The sequence below is a fragment of the Scophthalmus maximus genome, chromosome 20, assembly GCF_022379125.1.
Source record: "Scophthalmus maximus strain ysfricsl-2021 chromosome 20, ASM2237912v1, whole genome shotgun sequence".
NCBI classification, from domain to species: domain Eukaryota; kingdom Metazoa; phylum Chordata; class Actinopteri; order Pleuronectiformes; family Scophthalmidae; genus Scophthalmus; species Scophthalmus maximus.
Window position 1 is genome coordinate 16,397,083 of NC_061534.1, and position 18,069 is coordinate 16,415,151.

The 18,069-nt window shown below is 42.8% G+C and overlaps 1 protein-coding gene across 4 annotated transcripts in view; it reads left to right on the forward strand.

Moving 5' to 3' along the window:
- The first annotated feature begins 4,056 nt into the window (after positions 1 to 4,056).
- rgl2 (ral guanine nucleotide dissociation stimulator-like 2) overlaps positions 4,057 to 18,069 on the forward strand; it is a 31,214-nt gene continuing 17,201 nt past the window's right edge. Inside the window, exons 1-6 of one of the 4 annotated variants that reach the window (XM_035608817.2) lie at positions 4,057 to 4,365; positions 4,559 to 5,048; positions 6,043 to 6,209; positions 16,383 to 16,430; positions 16,829 to 16,912; positions 17,014 to 17,180. In XM_035608817.2, coding sequence (XP_035464710.1) covers positions 6,051 to 6,209; positions 16,383 to 16,430; positions 16,829 to 16,912; positions 17,014 to 17,180 — 458 coding nt within the window. In that variant the 5' untranslated portion in view covers positions 4,057 to 4,365; positions 4,559 to 5,048; positions 6,043 to 6,050. Of the gene's footprint in view, positions 4,366 to 4,558; positions 5,049 to 5,088; positions 5,352 to 6,042; positions 6,210 to 13,382; positions 13,642 to 16,382; positions 16,431 to 16,828; positions 16,913 to 17,013; positions 17,181 to 18,069 lie in introns of those variants that run through there. The other 3 variants (XM_035608816.2, XM_035608818.2, XM_035608820.2) reach the window with 3 other exon arrangements.

The following is an 18,069-nucleotide window of genomic DNA, read 5'->3' on the forward strand; positions in this document are numbered from 1 at the left end:
TTAGTGGGAAAAAGGTCAATTGTTACTAATAATTAGTGCTCATGTTTGTCTCATGTATAAAAATGAGTGGTGTATTTTAAGTTGTGTGAAGTCAGCAGCCTCTGTTTTACCAAATGCAATCGTTTTTCGTCGTTGGTGTGCTTGTTTTATGGATTGAAGGGAACGTTTGAAGAACCTCTACATTGTTCCATGTCTTCCGGTCAAATGAATATTGAGCCAGCTTTAGGACGACACTATGACAAAACCCCATCATACTTACTTTACAGTAGGTTAAATCCTAAAATGTGCACGTTTGGAAAAGCCTCTCCATTGGGCTCTTATAATAGCCCACCACTCCGAAGTGGCCAAATCACCACATCTGCAGCAGAAAAAGATGTGACACTTCTCCCGGGACATCCGGGATGTGATCCTTTTTTTTTTTTTTACTGTGTGATGATGATGGTGGTGAACGTTGTTCACACCAGACGAAGTGTTGGTGGCTCAGTCGGATTGCGCCAACTTTAGCCATCCAACGTGTTTCCCCCATTAACATACAGATGCGGAACACATGATCCAGTCATTGAACAGCAACAACAACAAAATGCTCGTCACAGAAAAGTACGTCGCGTTACAGAAAACCTACTGGCTGACAAACACCAAGACAAACATCAGGCCGAAACCGCTTTAAGAAAGTCAAATCAGTTCATTATTTAAAAAGAAAAAAAAGAGATAAATGAAGCACATTTCGAATATACTCACAGTTAAATTGCTGCAGGGGAAGCACCCACGTCCAATCCAGTTCAAATGTGTGTTAATGTATCTGTATTTGTCTCACTGTTTGTGTCGTTTCTCGTTTATTTATGTCTATTAACACGTCGCTCACACCAGTCAGCTGCGTGTGTTGACACCACCGTGCGGTTCAAAATGGCCCCCGGCACATTCAAAAAGTGTTCCAACTGTCACCACCAGGCGGCGAGCAAGCACAGCCACTGTCGGCTCTGGGAGATGTTCAGGGTCTGTACAGCGAGACAGTGTGTTCGACACATGAAGTGACACGATATGACAGATGCCTTGGAAATGTATGATACAGTTGAGGGAAATTCAGCACAAATGATGTAGGCACAAAGCATATCACAAGTCACTCCTACACAGTGTTCAGAATGTATTCTGGATCTATAGAGAGCCTCCTATGAACTCAGGGCAATTGGTAAGTTCAAGAAAACCAGGGCAAGGACAGATATATATGAAAAATAGATCTGTAACAGTTAAAGGGGTATACATATAATGAGGAAGTAAAAACATGCAAGTCAATGTTTTTTTTATATAAGGTAATTAACAAATAAAATACTGGGATGTTACTATGTTAGAAAAAAAGAAAATATGCTTTGTTTGTTTTTGTTTGTTTTGAGTGACATAAGAGTCACAATTTACAGGGTTGCAGATAAATCATATCTGTGTATTATAGGCATGTTACGATATTGCTTAACCTACACGTTTTTAGGTCTACACTCATACACACACACACACAAACACACACACACACACACACACACATATTGTTTTCCTTAATTTATTTGTCAACTGAAATAAACAGTACTAATATGACATAATGAAGGGAACATCACTCTTTAGGTGAACCTCTCAGAGCTCGTTCAAATGTGCAACCTGTGATCGGTCCTGAGTCGCCATTGGTTCACTATGAAGGGTCAAAAGCCTATTGAATTTTATCCAGAATAATATAAACTAGGGCTTGACCAATATGGCTTTTTCAGGGCCGATACCAATATCGACTATTACTAATCTAAGAGGCCGATAACTGATATTTGAAAGCAATATTTGTCTAAAGTAAAAAAAAGTGTCAAAAGAAGTCACAATTTAGAATAACACAAACTCTTAAAACAAAACTTTGTTGAAATGCCTTAAAGCATATGTTTAAATCACAGAACCTTTCAACATGACCGTAACACAAAAAGTGCCAGGAGCTATCAGCAGCATTGTTATGAAGTTGAACAAACTAACAAACATGGACGGGACATTGCTAAAGTCCAGAGAGTAGTGACTGCTGCTGAATCAGAGCCACAGTAATGCATTTTACAATGAAATTATCTTATCTGCAAATTGGCTTAAAAATGGCCGATACCAATAACCATAAAAATGGTTAATGGATAATCGACCAGGCCGATAATCGGTCTAACCCTAATACAAACTGTACATGTCGTCTCTTTCACTCTGCACATATAACAAAGCTGCTCACTGTTAAAGCACGGGTCACGGCACATTGGCCAAATCTGACTATTTTCATGAAATATTTTCGTCCGGCAAAGACACTTCAAGTTTTCCCCATAATGGATTGCATAAACTTTACTTTATGTAGTTTACCACAAACGTACTCATGTACTGTAAATCCCAAATAGACGTGACCTTGTATACATCTGACTAAAATCAATAATTCACATCTCAAACACAAATAGGTGGGACTCTGATAGATTTTTTTTTTACAGGACAACAAAAACAGGAGAACTTTCACCCCAGAAGAAACAAGTGACTTTCTTTTATGTGTGAAATAAAACAATCAAAGTCCTCTGAGAGAAAATAAATAAATCAACATACACATGGGAAATTGGTTGCACATCATTCTCAGATCCATTCTTATGGCCAGAAATCAGATAGAGTGCATGTGTTTGACATACTGAAGAAAAAAACCATGAACATAAACTGTTCCACCTGTACATCCTTGATTCAAATCATTTCTTTCCTCCTCAAACTGTTCACTGTCCCCCGATGTCCGGTGTGGATATTTTTATCATGTCCCTGCATTCTTCTTTCTTCATTCATGTTTGTTTTCCTTCATTTAATTCATGATGTTATATTTTTGATGTAACCCGTCTGATTTTACACATGAAATTCCTTTAACTCATCTTGAAAAGTACAGCTTGTGAAAACAGTTGTGTCACATCTTCTCTTCCGCAAAGAGCTTTCCAGCGTTATGAAACAATGAAACAATGTCATCGAGTGAACTTCTTGTTTATAATGAACGGTACGTGGGCAGTCATCAGACATTGCATTCTGGGAAATGTAGTTTCAATTTCTGTAACTCAATTCAGACTATAGGGATATAAAATCCGGATATATTGGCCTCTGTTGCTTCCTTGAAGTGTGAGTCATTTTATGAAAGTGCATCACTAAAGAGCTCTTGACTTGATGTGTGTCAAAATTAGGATTAGAGTTTGAGTTTAGGATTACAATTCGAGATTCAAAGTTGTGTAGTGAAAATTTGATGTTGCATACTCAAAACGGTGTGCAAAAAGAATAGAGTACATTTTTTTTAAAGAATTATAAATAATAAGTCACAATTTAAAAAAAATACCTATGTAATAATGCATCACGTGCAATTTGCCTAACATACAGAACCAATTAAAGGATTCACAGTGGGCCATATATTGATAATAATGATAATCCTAAAACTTTTTTTAAAAAATCATACAGCACCTATCTAAACAAGTGCTTTACAACGTGGGAATAAAACAGCACAAAAAGGAAAAAACAAAAATGAGAAAAAGACATTGCAAAGGATACAGAGGTCAGAGGATAGAGTAGTTTTATATTGAATATAAGATTTAGGGTGAGAATTTAGTTTTGGGGTTATAGGGTTACAGGTTTTGGGTATGGGGGTTATAAGCTTATTAGGATTTGAATGGATTCTGTGTTAAAGCCTGACTAACATTGATATATGTTTTGTTTTTTTCACCTGGTCTCGGGGATGCGGTTGCTCTCGGGACGGGATTACATGAGTTTAAAGAGTTTACACTTGCAGGTTCAAACGGACTGACGCGTGCAGGCTCACCATAGTCTCCTCTCCTCCAGGGGTCCCCGAGGGGCCCCGCTTCATTCATCACCGCCCCCGCGGCGTTTAACATCCTCACACTGGGTACCACACGGAGAGACGGGGCTGTTGCCAAAGCGCTGAGTGCGCAACATACAGGAACTGTGACGTCAGAGACAGAGAGAGAGAGAGAGAGAGAGAGAGAGAGGCAGGGAGGGAGGGAGGGAGAGGGACGCGAGTGCGCTATCAGCTGCTGAAGGCTGGACAGACGAGCGGCGTGGGGAACACTGATAGGGAGAGAGAGAGAGACAGAGAGACACAGAGGGAGACAGAGGGAGACAGAGGGTAGGTGGGTTGGTGGCGAGGGGGGGGCTCGCAGGGCGGAAGACGGAGACTCCCCTGTCGTCGTCGCTGCCAAAACGGTCCAGATGGGTGCGACTCTCCGCGGCTGAGCCCCGGCCACCGATCCAGCGGCGCGGCGCCAGTGCAGCCCGGTGGCGCATGAGTCCGGCGGAACACAGTTGGATATTCCAACAGCCTGCGCGAATGACACTCCGCTTTCAGTAAGTTGAAATATATTATATATATATATAATAATAATAATATATTATATATATATATATATATATATATATATATATATATATATATATATATATATATATATACACACACACGCGCGCGCGCGCATTTCTCTTCCTCTGTCCGTTCAGTTTAGTTTTTAGTTTTTTCTTCTTTTGCTTTTATGTCATCGAGTGGCTCAACAGGAAGCAGATGTCCCCATCCGTCACATCGTCTTGTGTCTCGCACAAACTTTTCCAGCGCTCACAAACAGTGCCAGGCTTTATTCTCCGTTCTGGACACCCGGCAGCGCGCACCGTGACGCGCTATATCACTTGGGCCGAGCTGCAACTGTAGCACCACCCCACGGCTGCATCTATTGAGCAGAACAGGAGCATGACGGGGTGTGACTTACTGTAACCTAGTTACAGCTCTGTGTGTGTGTGTGTGTGTGTGCACCTCAGTCATATGTGGGCTGTTTGCCTTGGTCAGAGCCTTCTGAATAGCAGGCATTCAAGACCTCTGCATAGCCGTTGGTCAGGGACTGGACTGCACTGTGCATGACTTGTTTTTTCGCTGCAGGCCTGCATGTTCCTCCTCCTCCTCCTCTCATCCTTTCTCTGACCTAAAGCAAGAATACAATGAGCAACGGTAGAAACAGCAGCACATGGAGGATTATGCAAGAGTAAGTAAATGTTAATGCTCCAGGAGGCTTTCGGGAGTCCGAGACAAAGGCACAGTGGAAAGTTGGGGAGGGCCAGCACATTTTTATGTCACACCTGAGGCTCTTTTTTTGGGGGGGTTTAGCTGCGGCTGCTGCTGCTCTGTCTTGGATGTGAGAGCAGGCAGGGTCATTTTCAAGTAGTAGCAGGCAGCTTGATTCATTGTCCCGTGGCGTTGAACTTGCAGCAGCCACCACGTTCTTTGCCCTTACAAAACCGTTTCCATCGCCGTGCTTCAGGGTTGAATGCGCTGCGGGAGAATTAAGGTTTGTATCAATCTATTCCATCGCTCACCCTCCTACACCTCTCTTCCTGAAACTGTGTTTACTAGATGTCTATCTTCATGCCAAAGGAGGGAAAGGGAAATGGAAAGAGGAGGGGAGGGGGGAGGCGGAGGAGGAGGGGGTGCGAGCAATGCAAATCCTGACCTGCTGTGGGGCACAGTGAACACGTCCAACAAAATCTACGATGAAGTGACCATTAGTTCATTGTTGTGTGTTCCTTTCATGTAAAATGAAATGAAGACAAATATATGTTTTTACAGTGTTGTGTCTGATATTGTATCCAATTCCGATCAGGGTCAGAATATTCACAATTAACCGCCAATCAAACATTGACACTAACATGTGGCTGTATACAATGCAGCTGCATGTTTTAATCAATCCATTGATTAGGTGATTGAAAGGAAATGAATTGGCAGCTATTTTGATAATTGATTTATTGTTCAAGTCATTCTGTCATGTATGTGTCTGTCAGCTTTTTCCTACTTGGGTTTTGTTGGTCAGACAGACAGGCATGTTTATCAGTTCTCTCATGTTGTAAGGGCCCTTCTGATAATAATACTGAATAAGCTTTTTGAATGTTGCACTCATTTCATCCCGACGCTCGAGTCGTTTTACTCGAACAGCCGCTTATAAGAGCCACCTCTTCTTCCTCTGCTCTTCCTGTCTGCGGCAGCCGGCGCCATGCTCCCCCGTAATCTGCGAACAGGTGGTTATGACCTGCCGGGGGTGGAGTCCAGCGACGTGCCTCTCATTGGCTACCGGCCTTTACCACCTGACTGTGGCACCCCGGGCCGCCAATCAGGGAGGGGTGGCGGCAGTGATGAACTGGAAACTTCACAAGTGAGTGTTTTATTTCCTCTTGCCTCAATTAAACACATCCATCTTTTTGGGGTTTTGAGATAAAAGTGGTGGTGAGTGAGATGACGTTATAGTATTTCTCGCAGCTTTGCTCTGTGCAGATCTTAATAGTATTGTTTGGACACTGACAGCCTCCCATCAACTACTCCGCTATCGGTGTGCTGATCTGATGGAGTTGAGAGGGATTTGGGAGAACTTTTCATTCGTCAAGGCTTCCCTGGCCATAACATCCCAGCTAACAGAAAATTGGCGCGATCGCCCATGAAACCTAACAGGAGCTCAATTCAGCCGCCAGTTTGATTAATAAACAGCAGATGTGGTCAGCTGGTTTTCAGACAGATTCAGATTTGTCTGATTCAGACAGAAAGACAGAGCCAAAGATGGAGTTATGAGTGAGTGAGTGTGTGTGTGTGTGTTCTGATATTCCCTCACAGGTGCCCAAATATTGATGATTTCCATAATCTGATTAAATTCAGCTGTTTTACGTAAATGAAAATTATTGGTATTATTGGTATAAATGTATTATTGGTATAGTGATGCAAAACGGGGGAACTAACATGGTAGTTCATTAATACAAAAATACATCTCAAAAACACAACAAAAGTATTCTCATTACAGCAATTTGTTTTTCTGCGATAAAAGATAATAACGGACTGACACGTCCTTCAGATTAGTCTCCTCTGGCTGTATTGCCGGTCAGGTCACAGTCAGGGTGAACGCACCATGGCCTTTGCGGTCAGTTGTCATCAGCTGACATGCAATTGTCTAGAAAAGAAATCCAGATGCAAGAATGTCACGCTTTTTCAAAAGAAATGGACAGGATTTTCTTTTGCAGGGTTGAAAGTAAAACACGTTAAACTGGATGATTTGCAAGTTAAAGTTCAAGTTGCAAAGTTAACACTCTTTGGCAGAGTTTGTGATCCCAACAGGGAGCTTCCACGAGACCACATTCTGACAGAGACAATGTTGAGCAGGCAACTTTCGCGGTGAGCGAGCTGATAGCTAAGAAGCTGAAACCTCAGTCAGAAGGAGAATTTGTGAGGGAGCTGTGGTGAAGTTGGTAGAACCAGACAAAGTAAAAAAATGTTTGTCACAAAGTAGCCGATTACTGACATGGCCAAAGATATTGGAAAAACATTATTATATCCATGATATTGGGATCACTGCCGAGTTTTAGACGAGGGAGGAATCGCTGTGAGTGAATTGCTGAAAACAAAAGGCTGCTATGACATCTGCGTGTGCCAGTGAGCTTGAAAAACTCCTTTAGGCATTTGGCAAGAGGTTTCCGGACATGAAAAGTAAACAAAAAGACATTAACTTATTTGTCACGCCATTTACTGTAGAACCAGCTGATGTGCCAAAAAACCTAGACCACGATGTAACCTGCTGTGAGCAAAGGGAATCCTTGCAATGACTCGTTGTGCTCAAGACTGACTGACCCAGACCTGGAGAAAACAGCTGCGGGTAGCACCATCATCATCACCACCACCACCACCACCACCACGAAAATCTGACATCGGACACCAGGCCAAAGAGAAGCAGCCTCAGCCATTGCATCAGAGAAATTAGCGCGGCACAAAGGTTCCCCACGCCTGGACTAGACTTGAACCAAAAGAGTGGTTAGAAGTAAGAAGGTTCATGGTACAGGTGAACTTCCCACGACCTCTCACCTCTGTCAATGTTTAGTGACTCGATAGCGAGGTCCGTTGAGCCTCATCAGATCTTTTTTGTAGAAGGTTGTTGTGTGAGCTTCACAAAACAGTCGGGGCGTTTATTTTAGGCTCTTCATCGAATGTTGAAGCTTCATTCAGCTGACGACTGAGAATCATTTCTTCTTTCTTGCAGGGGGTTAAGAAAAATACACAGGAGACTTCCCTTCTAGCCACATTAGTAACAGCACATCTTCACTGAGTCATGACCAAATCTCTTGCCCCAGCAACACATGACCTGCACATGTCTTAGCTTAACACCGGGCCGCAAGAAACCCCTCTGGGCCTAAAATAAGAAGTTGCACTGACTCGCGCAGAATGAGGAGACTTCATCCGTGGTCATGGCACACGGCGGTTGCTGGGCCGCGCTGTGAATAATCTATGTGGTGGTTGAGCCGGTCGTTGCGGCGTACACCTGCTCCTCCCTATAAACAGTATCCTGTATCACAGTCGCTCTCCGAGGACCGTCTGTCTAGTGGAATCCAATACGACCACTTGCTCATTCTGTAATGAGGCAGACGTGGATGTGTGGGGTCAGGATGCATGAAGCGCGAGGCTCAAGTGAACAATAAAGCTTTATGATGGATGGAAACGAAATGTCGTTTTCGGGTTCAGGGTTTTCAAAAACACTTTGACGTTGTTAGACAACAGGGTTCTCAATGCACTTTGCATTTCTGGGCCTGTTCTCTTGTCTGGTGGTGTAGCTTACTATTTCAAGACGGTGACTGGCCAAATTTTGGTGATTGATAGATGTGGTATCTGGCTTTCATCAGGTTTTGGTGCCAGCCCCTTAATAATTCAAGAGCAAGATCTTTCTTCAATACCACACTTCTTTAATGTTAGTATACAACAATTATTTAGCAATGAATTCATCCTAGAGAGGGAGAAATGCAAGTCGATGAACTCGAGGTAGCTTCAATGGACCAGATAATGTCCAATAAGGGGATCAGTTGAAATGGTTCTTTCAATATGGGATTCCCCCAACATATGCTGAATTTTTCTGAAAGGTCAAAAGGTATGGAATATGGCATGTTTTCAAGAATAAGTGAGGGTGGGAACTTTTCTTGAGCAAAAACATTTTTTAGTCAAACGAGTGTTCAATAACCAAGATCGAGCTGGCCAAAACGTTAGATTCGAGGCTTCAAAACGGCAGTTCACAAACCAATGGGCAATGTCACGGTGGGTTCCAACTTGACTCAACCCCATCCAAGACCTCAGGGGTGAACTGGAAGACCAACTTGTGAGTGTCAGGTTATGCTGTTTGACAACACTGGAAGTCAGAAGAGTTTATAGCTGTTCTGAACAACTACATTCAAAGGTAGGGGTACAAAAAAAATCCAGCCATCGTAGAAAGGGGTCAAATGGATTATTGCTTAGACATGGGAATGGGTATGTCCTCGAAGGTGCACACAGTGTTTAACTCAGTTGAATGAGAAAGGTGTTGGGGGAGCAGGTATGTGGAGCTAGTTGATCGTCCAACAGGCGTTTCAGACGGAGTATATGCTTACGCTCGTCATCACCCAGCATCAGTGGCTGACTTACACACATATATATATATATATATGCAAAATCACACAAGTAGAATTATAGGAGTCAAAGATTGCTCAGCACAAAGTCAACTACTCCTTATAAACTTGCAGAACATCACGGCCTGATGATATCTAACAGCGCAATCGCATCCGAGGGAGATTTTTTTTTTTTCCTTTAAGGGAAAAAGAAGCTTTGACCTGAATGCCACAGAGATTCACTTGAAAGAGAGTAGATAACGGGCACCAAGGGATACACAGATGAAAGCACGAGAAGAGGAGCAGGGAGAAAGATAGGAAGGAAGGGGTTGGGGTTGTGAACCACTCAAAAAAACAAAAAAAAACAATGGCTATCTTTAAATAAAGCTTCAGACGATGTATTTATGACCCCCTGTTTGGTGGAAAGACAAGGGTTGTAAACAGGGCATCAGTGGTGTGTTCAAAATCAAAGCTTTTTGGCACAGCGGAAACATGACTGCATGGATTTATTTAAAGGGAAAAAAAGTTGGGACAGGTTGTTTTTAGAGACCGTGGGAGGTCAACATGGAGGCTCAGCTTCCTGCCTGCATTTTCTGGTGCCCTCCAATAGCTGATGTAGTTGTTCAGGAGGAGAGGTTGACTCAGCCTCGGCTTGTGATGGAACGAGAAAAAAATAACTTTGCAACACGACTGCATGTCCTGCTTCCTGTGTTTGTCTCCACTTATTATGTACTTCCTGCATGCAGCCGGGGGTGGGGGAACTTTAAGAAAAGGGAGCGCGCAGGGCCCAAAGAGAAGATCTGGCGAAGAACATAAACAAAAGCAACACTGGCTGTGGTTTGGATCAAAACCTTAAAGAACGACACATGAGGTCCACAAATAAGCGCTCCAGAGTCCCTTTTTTATCAATAATAACTTGTGCCAACCACCGCTCTGGCCTATAATCATGATCCTGAGGCGGCTGAACTCCAAATAACAGACGCTTTGGAAAATGTCTCCACCGAAGAGGTTAGTTTCTCTGACCCAGATTCAGCCTGGTTTCCAAAGGCAAACTCATTTGATGGTCTACTACTAAATATAATTTTATCCCAGGTTTTCCAATAAACCAGCTCTGTCTGGAATTAGGAAACAGAGCAAAGGGACGGTTTTGCTTTGTGCACTGACATACTGAAGGCTAACTGAAGGCCAGACAAGTGATCAGAAAGGGAATTAAATAACTTTCACTCTTTTATGCGGCAAGTATAAGCAGACTTGGCCTGGGGGGGACGGGTGGCGGTCTGACTCAGATATTTCTCAAAACAAAAGTTATTTGTAGATTTTGTCCAGCAGCAGTCTGCACTTTTGGAAGTATTACGACAAATCTAGTCAACCAATTTAAAAGAAAGCATCGGAAGAAACGTGCCTAGAGGGTTTCACTCAATGGTCAGTACAACGCCACTCATCTGTATCTGCCGAGGTCCCAAAACATTATAATAATCATGATCATGATCACCATCATCATCATCATCATCATCATCATCTTCATCATCATCTTCGTCTTTATTTATAGAGCACTTTCAAAAAGTTTCAAAAAGGCAAAAGAGGTAGCAAAATAAAACAGCCAAATAACTGGTGTTGAAAGAGAACAAATACAAATTGATGGATTATAAAACCCCATAAAAATAGAGTGCAAAGGAAATTATAACTCATGTAAAATCTGTGAAGGCTCACCGATAAAAGTACGTTTTGAGAAGGGATTTAAAAGACCGAATGTCCTATCATTGTCTTTTACATTATTGTCGTCAGTTGAAGTAGACATTTTCTGAATCAGGTTTTATTTATTCCATTATTGTCTGTTCTCTTATTGTATTATAATATGATATTTCATTTATAATAGTTTTCCATCCCTGTTTTTAGCCACAGAAACCAGATGTTTAATTTAGCAAAAAAACTAAAACAAAAGAAAAAGAAAGAGTCTGATAGACTGGGAGATAACCCAACTACACACAGACTAAGTTAGTGACTCGCTGGAGAAATTGCTGGAAGTTGGTAAAGGAAAAGAGGGATAATATTGGACTTACATGGTGGAGAGAAATGTGAGTTGATGATGCTAATGCTCAAGCTGATGTTGCTCTTTGTCTTTTGAAAGTATGAAATACAATTAGTATAATGTGATAACGATGAATATTGTGTTTTAATTAATCAATTTCATTATTTTTCAATTGATAACATGCATTGGTCAAAACTGAAGTCACATTGACAAAACTCTTCACAAAGTCAGTGTGAGAATGTTTTGAACATTTTCCAAAATCCATGACCTCTTTTCTCATACACCAATACACCAATGGCAAAACACTATAGATCTGCAGCACATTGTTCAAATGCAGCACTGGAATTTTAGGATTTCTTTTGGCTTCAAACTTTAAGAAGTAAATTATGCAAGGATATAGAAAAAAATAAAGGATATTGAAGCCATTTCTGATTCATTCATCTTACATTTACTTTAGTACAGTCAATAATTCCTATTCTATAATAAAATACTGAATTATGTGACAGAAATATCATTAAAACTTCAAAGATAAAAGTTCATAATTGATGTGGTGCACCCTGTTGTAAGTGTGTTGTGACTGACTGACTGACTTTGTGTTTGCTTTCTGATAGAGAATTGTTGCCAGTGTTCTTGTCCAATGAGCAAATTTTGAGCTATTGTGAGCTATGTGCTATTGGTGATTTGAGTTTTGGAGGTGAGATTAATTGTTGGGCCAAGATGCATGTTGGTGATGCAGACTGTATGAAAAGCTTTGGAAAAGTGGCTTCAGTATTGACGGATGCTTGTTAAACATCGACCTTACAGTCTGGGATGTGTGTTAGCTGACTAATAAATAAACTACCCTCCACACACACACACACACACACACACACACACACACACACACACACAGCTGTGAAGGACTCCAGCTATATCTAACAGGGCTTCACTCTGTGATGCCATTAGCCCCTTAAATAAACACAACGTGCTTCCTGGTTGGGTGGCTGTGTGAACATTTATTACCGCATCTTACAAGACTACAGGAATTGAGCCGCTGAAAAAGAAGGCCGGGCCAGACTACCGGATACAAATATATGTATTTTTTCGGGCTGTCCGCCTTCTTCTACCTGCCGTCAGACTGTGTGTCCCTCACAGTTGTCTGTCGCTCTGCTCTGCTCAGCGTTGTATGTATTAGACAGGATACTCAGCCAAACTGGTTTATCGGCATGGGAAGGTCATCTACAAAGCGAACGAGAGCAGGAGAGCAAACAGGAGAGAAGGGGTATTGTTCTGGAAATAGCTTCAGGGCTTTGTCTGTCAGTGTGTGTGTGTGTGTGTGTGTGTGTGTAGGCAAGTGCCCATGTATGTGTCTACTGATTAGGTCCTTTATTGTTGTGTGTCTCAATGAGGATTTCATGTGCAGGCCTATACGGGTTACTGTGCAAAAAGTGGCTCGCTGAAAATGAGTGTTGTCCTATAAACACCAACATATCCCTATCTGTGTGTGTGTGTGTGTGTGTGTGTGTGTGTGTGTGTACTTGTGGGAACCAATATTGGTTCAAAACCATCATTGTGAAGACATTTTGGTGTTTTGAGGACATGTTGGCCGGTCCTCACAATTTCAAAGGGCTGTTTGAGGGTTAAGACTTGGTTTTAGGGTTAGGGTTAGAATTAGGTCAGGGTTAGGGTTAGGGCAAGGGTTGAGATAAGGCATTTAGTTGTAGTGGTTAAGGTTAAGTTTAGGGGTTAGGCAAGGCATGTCAATGAGTGACCTCACAACTATAGAAAGGCAAGTGTGAGTGTGTGTGTGTGTGTTTTTTTGTATGTGTGTGGGTGTGGGTGTGTGTGTGTGTGTGTGTGTGCGTGTGTGCGTGCGTGCGTGCGTGCTTGTGTGTGTGTAACGGGTGTGTCAAGGCGATGCAGGCTCGGGGGGCCGGACTTAGCTCCTGCTTCAGGTGTGTCTTTGTGACACAGAGCGATAGAAGGTGAAGAGGCAGGCGGTGAAGGCACAAACAGACGGATCTAGGACGACGACAGTGAAAACCAAGAAGTCCAGAAAGAAACCCCAAATAGAGCGGAGGGAACGACCAATGAGAGACAATGGGAAAAATGAGACTGCTATTTCATCCTTTATCCTGAAAATTTCCAGGAAGCTCAGGGATCGCTGCCTGTCTGGGCTTGCAGAGGGAAAGGTAACTTATGTGAGACCATTTTTTTTTTTGTTTTCCCGTCTATGTGTGTGTGTGTGTGTGTGTGTGTGTGTGTGTGTGTGTGTGTGTGTGTGTGTGAGAGCTGATTTCATGGTAAAGATATAACCGGAAGCAAATTTGTGTGGAAACAGCAGAATTTAAAAAAGGGTGGCAGAATAACAGGTTTGATACACAGACGATATTCTGTTCAGTGCAGTTCAGATCCGTTGTGAATGCAAGGAGCGCCTGCTTGGACTTGACCTTCGATCAAGGTAATTTGGAAGAGGTTAATAGGGGCTAACATATTCTCATTACAACTAATCACACCACATGTTGAACAGGGAGAAAAGCAGACCACAGGCAGCAGTGGCTGCTGCTCACTTTACCTCCGCTGTCCCAGTGAACATGGCTCAAGGCTCATACTGTGACTTTTCATTTGCATATGAGAGAGAGAGAGAGAGCTCACAAGTCAGTACATGCAAAATGAATGAAAGGCAGATCATTAGCTTTAATTCTTTGTGAGGCGGATTAATAGTCAAAAAGACTTAGAAGATGTAGTGTTTTGGTGTATTTTTGTATTGTGTGTGTGTATGTGTGTGTGTGCGTGTGTGGGTATGTGTGTGTGTGTGCGTGTGTGGGTATGTGTGTGTGTTCCCAAGGTGTTGCTCATTTGTTTTTTGAGACCTGTTGACTCACAACAAGTATGAACCACGGTCCTGGAGATTTCACCATACACCCAGGGTGACTCCGTCCATTCTGTGTTTTACTCATGCATTTTTAATCGTGGAAAAAAAGTCACAGCGAGATAGCGTCAGCCGTCAGGCAAAGTGTAAAGTGATATTGATCGGTGTAGAAGTCTAAAGGGGAAATCCACTTGTTACACCAGGAGCGAGTGAGAAGAGGCATCAGGTAAAGAGGTAGATAAAATATTGCAAAAAATGCACAGTGAAAATAGAAAAGAAGTAAAAAACTATACACCAGGCCGTGCAGTGGTTTCGTGGCACAAAAATGAGAACAACTATTATGATCCAAAGTGGTAGACAGCAGCTTATAGTTATTATCAGTTTTTCCACAATGAAACTGGCCAGTATCAGTTGGGAAGTCCTACTGTGACACCCCTATTTACACCAACATTATTTTTAAATGCAGGTAAACCCGCTAAAGAAGGCGATTTGATTCTTTTCACATTGCCAGGGCCTGAGCTGCCAGCCGCCATGCAGACTGGTTGGATACGGCCGTACAGCTCCTCGGTCAGGAAATGTTTGTTTTTAAAACTTGTCTTGGAATTAGTGCAGTGCATCCGTCCGTGTTGAGTAGGTGACAGGTGTGTTTACGGAGCCAAAGTTGAAAACTACCCATGACTTCTGCGGAATGTGCGGATTCATCTGACCTGTGACTGAACGCTGATTGCAAGTCTGTGTTGTTGTTGTTGTTGTTGTTGTTGTTGTTGTTTGTCCTGTGTGCAAGGGGCTCACGTCACTGTAATTTTCTTCTTCCCTCTGTTAAATAGCCATGAATCATCTTCTGCTGTGTGTAACAGGACTTGGACTGCGGATGAACGCTATCCGAGAACTGTGCGTCAATATGTAGTTGTTGATAACACTTTGCATGCATGCTGCCAAGACAAATGCTTGAACATTGACTTAACTGTTTGATTTTTTTTTTTTAAAAAGTGGTCATAAGTCTGTAAGAAAGTTATTAATAAAATCAAAACTTGATATTATACAAGGACTGTTATTAAAAGTATGTGTAGGTTTTTGAGGCTTGCAAATAATGTAAATGTGTGGGCTGCTTAATATTTATGGAACAGAAATTCAGAATCCTTGTTGCATTTAGTCCTTGTTCACAAATCCCTCAAAATTAAAAATGATTTATCTTGTGTCCAAAAGTTATGATCTTATTAGACTATATGTTGAACAAGCTAATAGAGCTGAACAGTTAATCGATTAATCGATTAGTAATTGACTACTAAATTAATCAGCAACTAGTTTGATAATCGATTAATCGGTTCAAGTAGTTTTTATGAAAAAAAGGTCAAAATTCTCTGATTTCAGCTTCTTAAGTGTAAATATTTTCTGCTTTCTTTGCTCCTCTGTGACAGAAAACTAAATATCTTTGGTGTGTGGACAAAACAAAACATCATCTTGGGGTTTGGGAAACACGATTGACATTTTCACCATTTTATGGACCAAACTACTTAATCGATTAATCGAGGAAATAATCGTCAGTTGCGGCCCTACAAGATGATAATGTGTGGAGCCTACAGGTTTAGGCACAAACTGTAATGTCCACGGTACGGTTCACAGCCTGGGAAATGTTTTTACCCTCCCCCTGTCTCCTTCTCTCTACTTCCATATCTTGGGACTGAGTGTCAAATAAAGCGCTGGAAATAATCCTTTGGGGGCTCTGTATTACGTTGCTCAATTGCTCATTATCAATTATAGGAGTAATGTGCACGTGTTGAGTGATTTGAACAGTCCACACAAAGATGCACATGCGGGGGATGTAGCGTTTTTCTAGAGAACTAAATTATGTCTGACATAAAAATCGAAAAGGCTCCCTCACATTTCTCCTGTGACATAAAGTCACAAAAATGTTTTTCTTATTATGTGACTCCCGATTGAAGTGCATACGGAGTCTTATGGTGGGGGCACATGATTGGTTTGGATCAGAGCGTACACATAGTGACTATGCGATGTAAGTTATTTACGTCTTCTCTGTATTCTGTTTTCTCTCCTACTCAGGCAGAGCCCTCACCGATGAAGACGACCTGGTACTGTCCTCTCGATCTGGTAAGGCGGCCCTGCGTTGAACACTGCAACATGCACGAGACACTGAGCCTGGGTGAACCAGCACCAGTAAAAAAATATAGGGCAACTGTGTCAGGGACTTTCCTCGAGGCTAAAACTGGATTGTCTTAGTTCCATGAAGCATGTGAGAAATGAGTTCAAAGCAGCCTTTTGAAGATTGTATGCCTGTTTAAACACATACACAGATATGGAGTGTCTGTGGCAAGACAGGTTACACTTCAATCATTGTTTTAATTAAAGTGTCTTTTGGAATCAGTAGCTGGAGCTCAAACTGAAACTACATCGTCCACACTTTATTTGTTCTCCTCATGTCAAGTGTCAGTTCACACTGATGATAAGCCGTCTTGACATCGTCTTGACTCTGGTTCTCCTCTCTGCAGTCCACTGTGGTGGAGGAGGAGGAGGATGGCGTGATCTACACGGTGGTGGTCAAACAGCAGCATGGAGGCCCCGCCAGTCCAGTGGTAAGACGGGCGAGCGCGCGACGGATTGGACACGCCGGAAAAAATCCTCACAGCGTTAACATCTCTTTTTTTCTCTCCCCCTGCTCCTGCTCCCCCTCCAGTCTGCAGTTTCTCGCTCCCAGTGTGCCAAAGCAGGAACAGAGGAGAAGCTGGTGCTCCACCTCCTTCACTCCTTTTCTATGGGAGACTCTTCCTTCATCACCATCTTCCTCTCCACCTATCGCTCCTTCACCACCACGGAGAGAGTGCTGGACATCCTCACTGACAGGTACCAACGTCGTGTCTCGTCTCTCTCTGTTGTTGGTGTCTGTAGTCTTTTTGTCTGGCAAGAGGGGGGGGGGACACAAAAATGAGAAAAGAGCTGGGGTGATAGCAGTTCAAGGTGCAGCCATGCACAGCAGCCACAGCCGCTGTCAGTATCCTGTCTGGCTCGGTTTGAGCGGCGAATCATCAGACGGATCCTGTCCAGTGGGAGTCTGGGTGAAGGGAGACAAAAAAAGCGAATGGAGAGTTTGAGAGAGACTGTTGGACCAGCAATGCAGACGCAGATTGAGGGGGAGGGGGAGAAGTGAACAGGTTTTTATTGTAATTTAACGTTGAGCAGAGGCAGGCAGATGAGTGGAGGCACACGCCGGCAGCTGTGCTGGTTTCCTTGTCGGTTCCGACGGTGGTGGGAGAGCGTGGTGTGGAGCGAGGACAGGCTGGGGAGTGAAGCCAGCAGGGAATGCTGGTCGGGAGAGTTTACGCGGTGACAGCGGTTGGATCCCATCCAAAAACTGCTGAGAAAAGGAGAAATAGACGGGCAGTTAGTTCCTAACTAATCTGGTCACGTCTGGCGGCCGGAGATACCTGTGTGTCTCTGCGAGACTGCCAGGCGAGACCATGATGAGGATCACTTTTTTTAGGGCACGTTTCCAAGATAGTGATATGTGCACACAGGCGGGTTGTACAGATGGTCTGCTCGCTGCACGCACTGAAACCATTTCCTCTGCAGTGAAGCAATCGCTGAGAAGCGATACCTTGAGAATTCTCCCCTATAATAGCAATTTGCCAAGTTGCAAGCACACTTTGTAACCCGTTTTAACAATGGGCCTGGAGCAAGGAACAATTTTTTTTCTCTACTGTCGAACTGACAAAGGTGGAATTGGACACGCCAT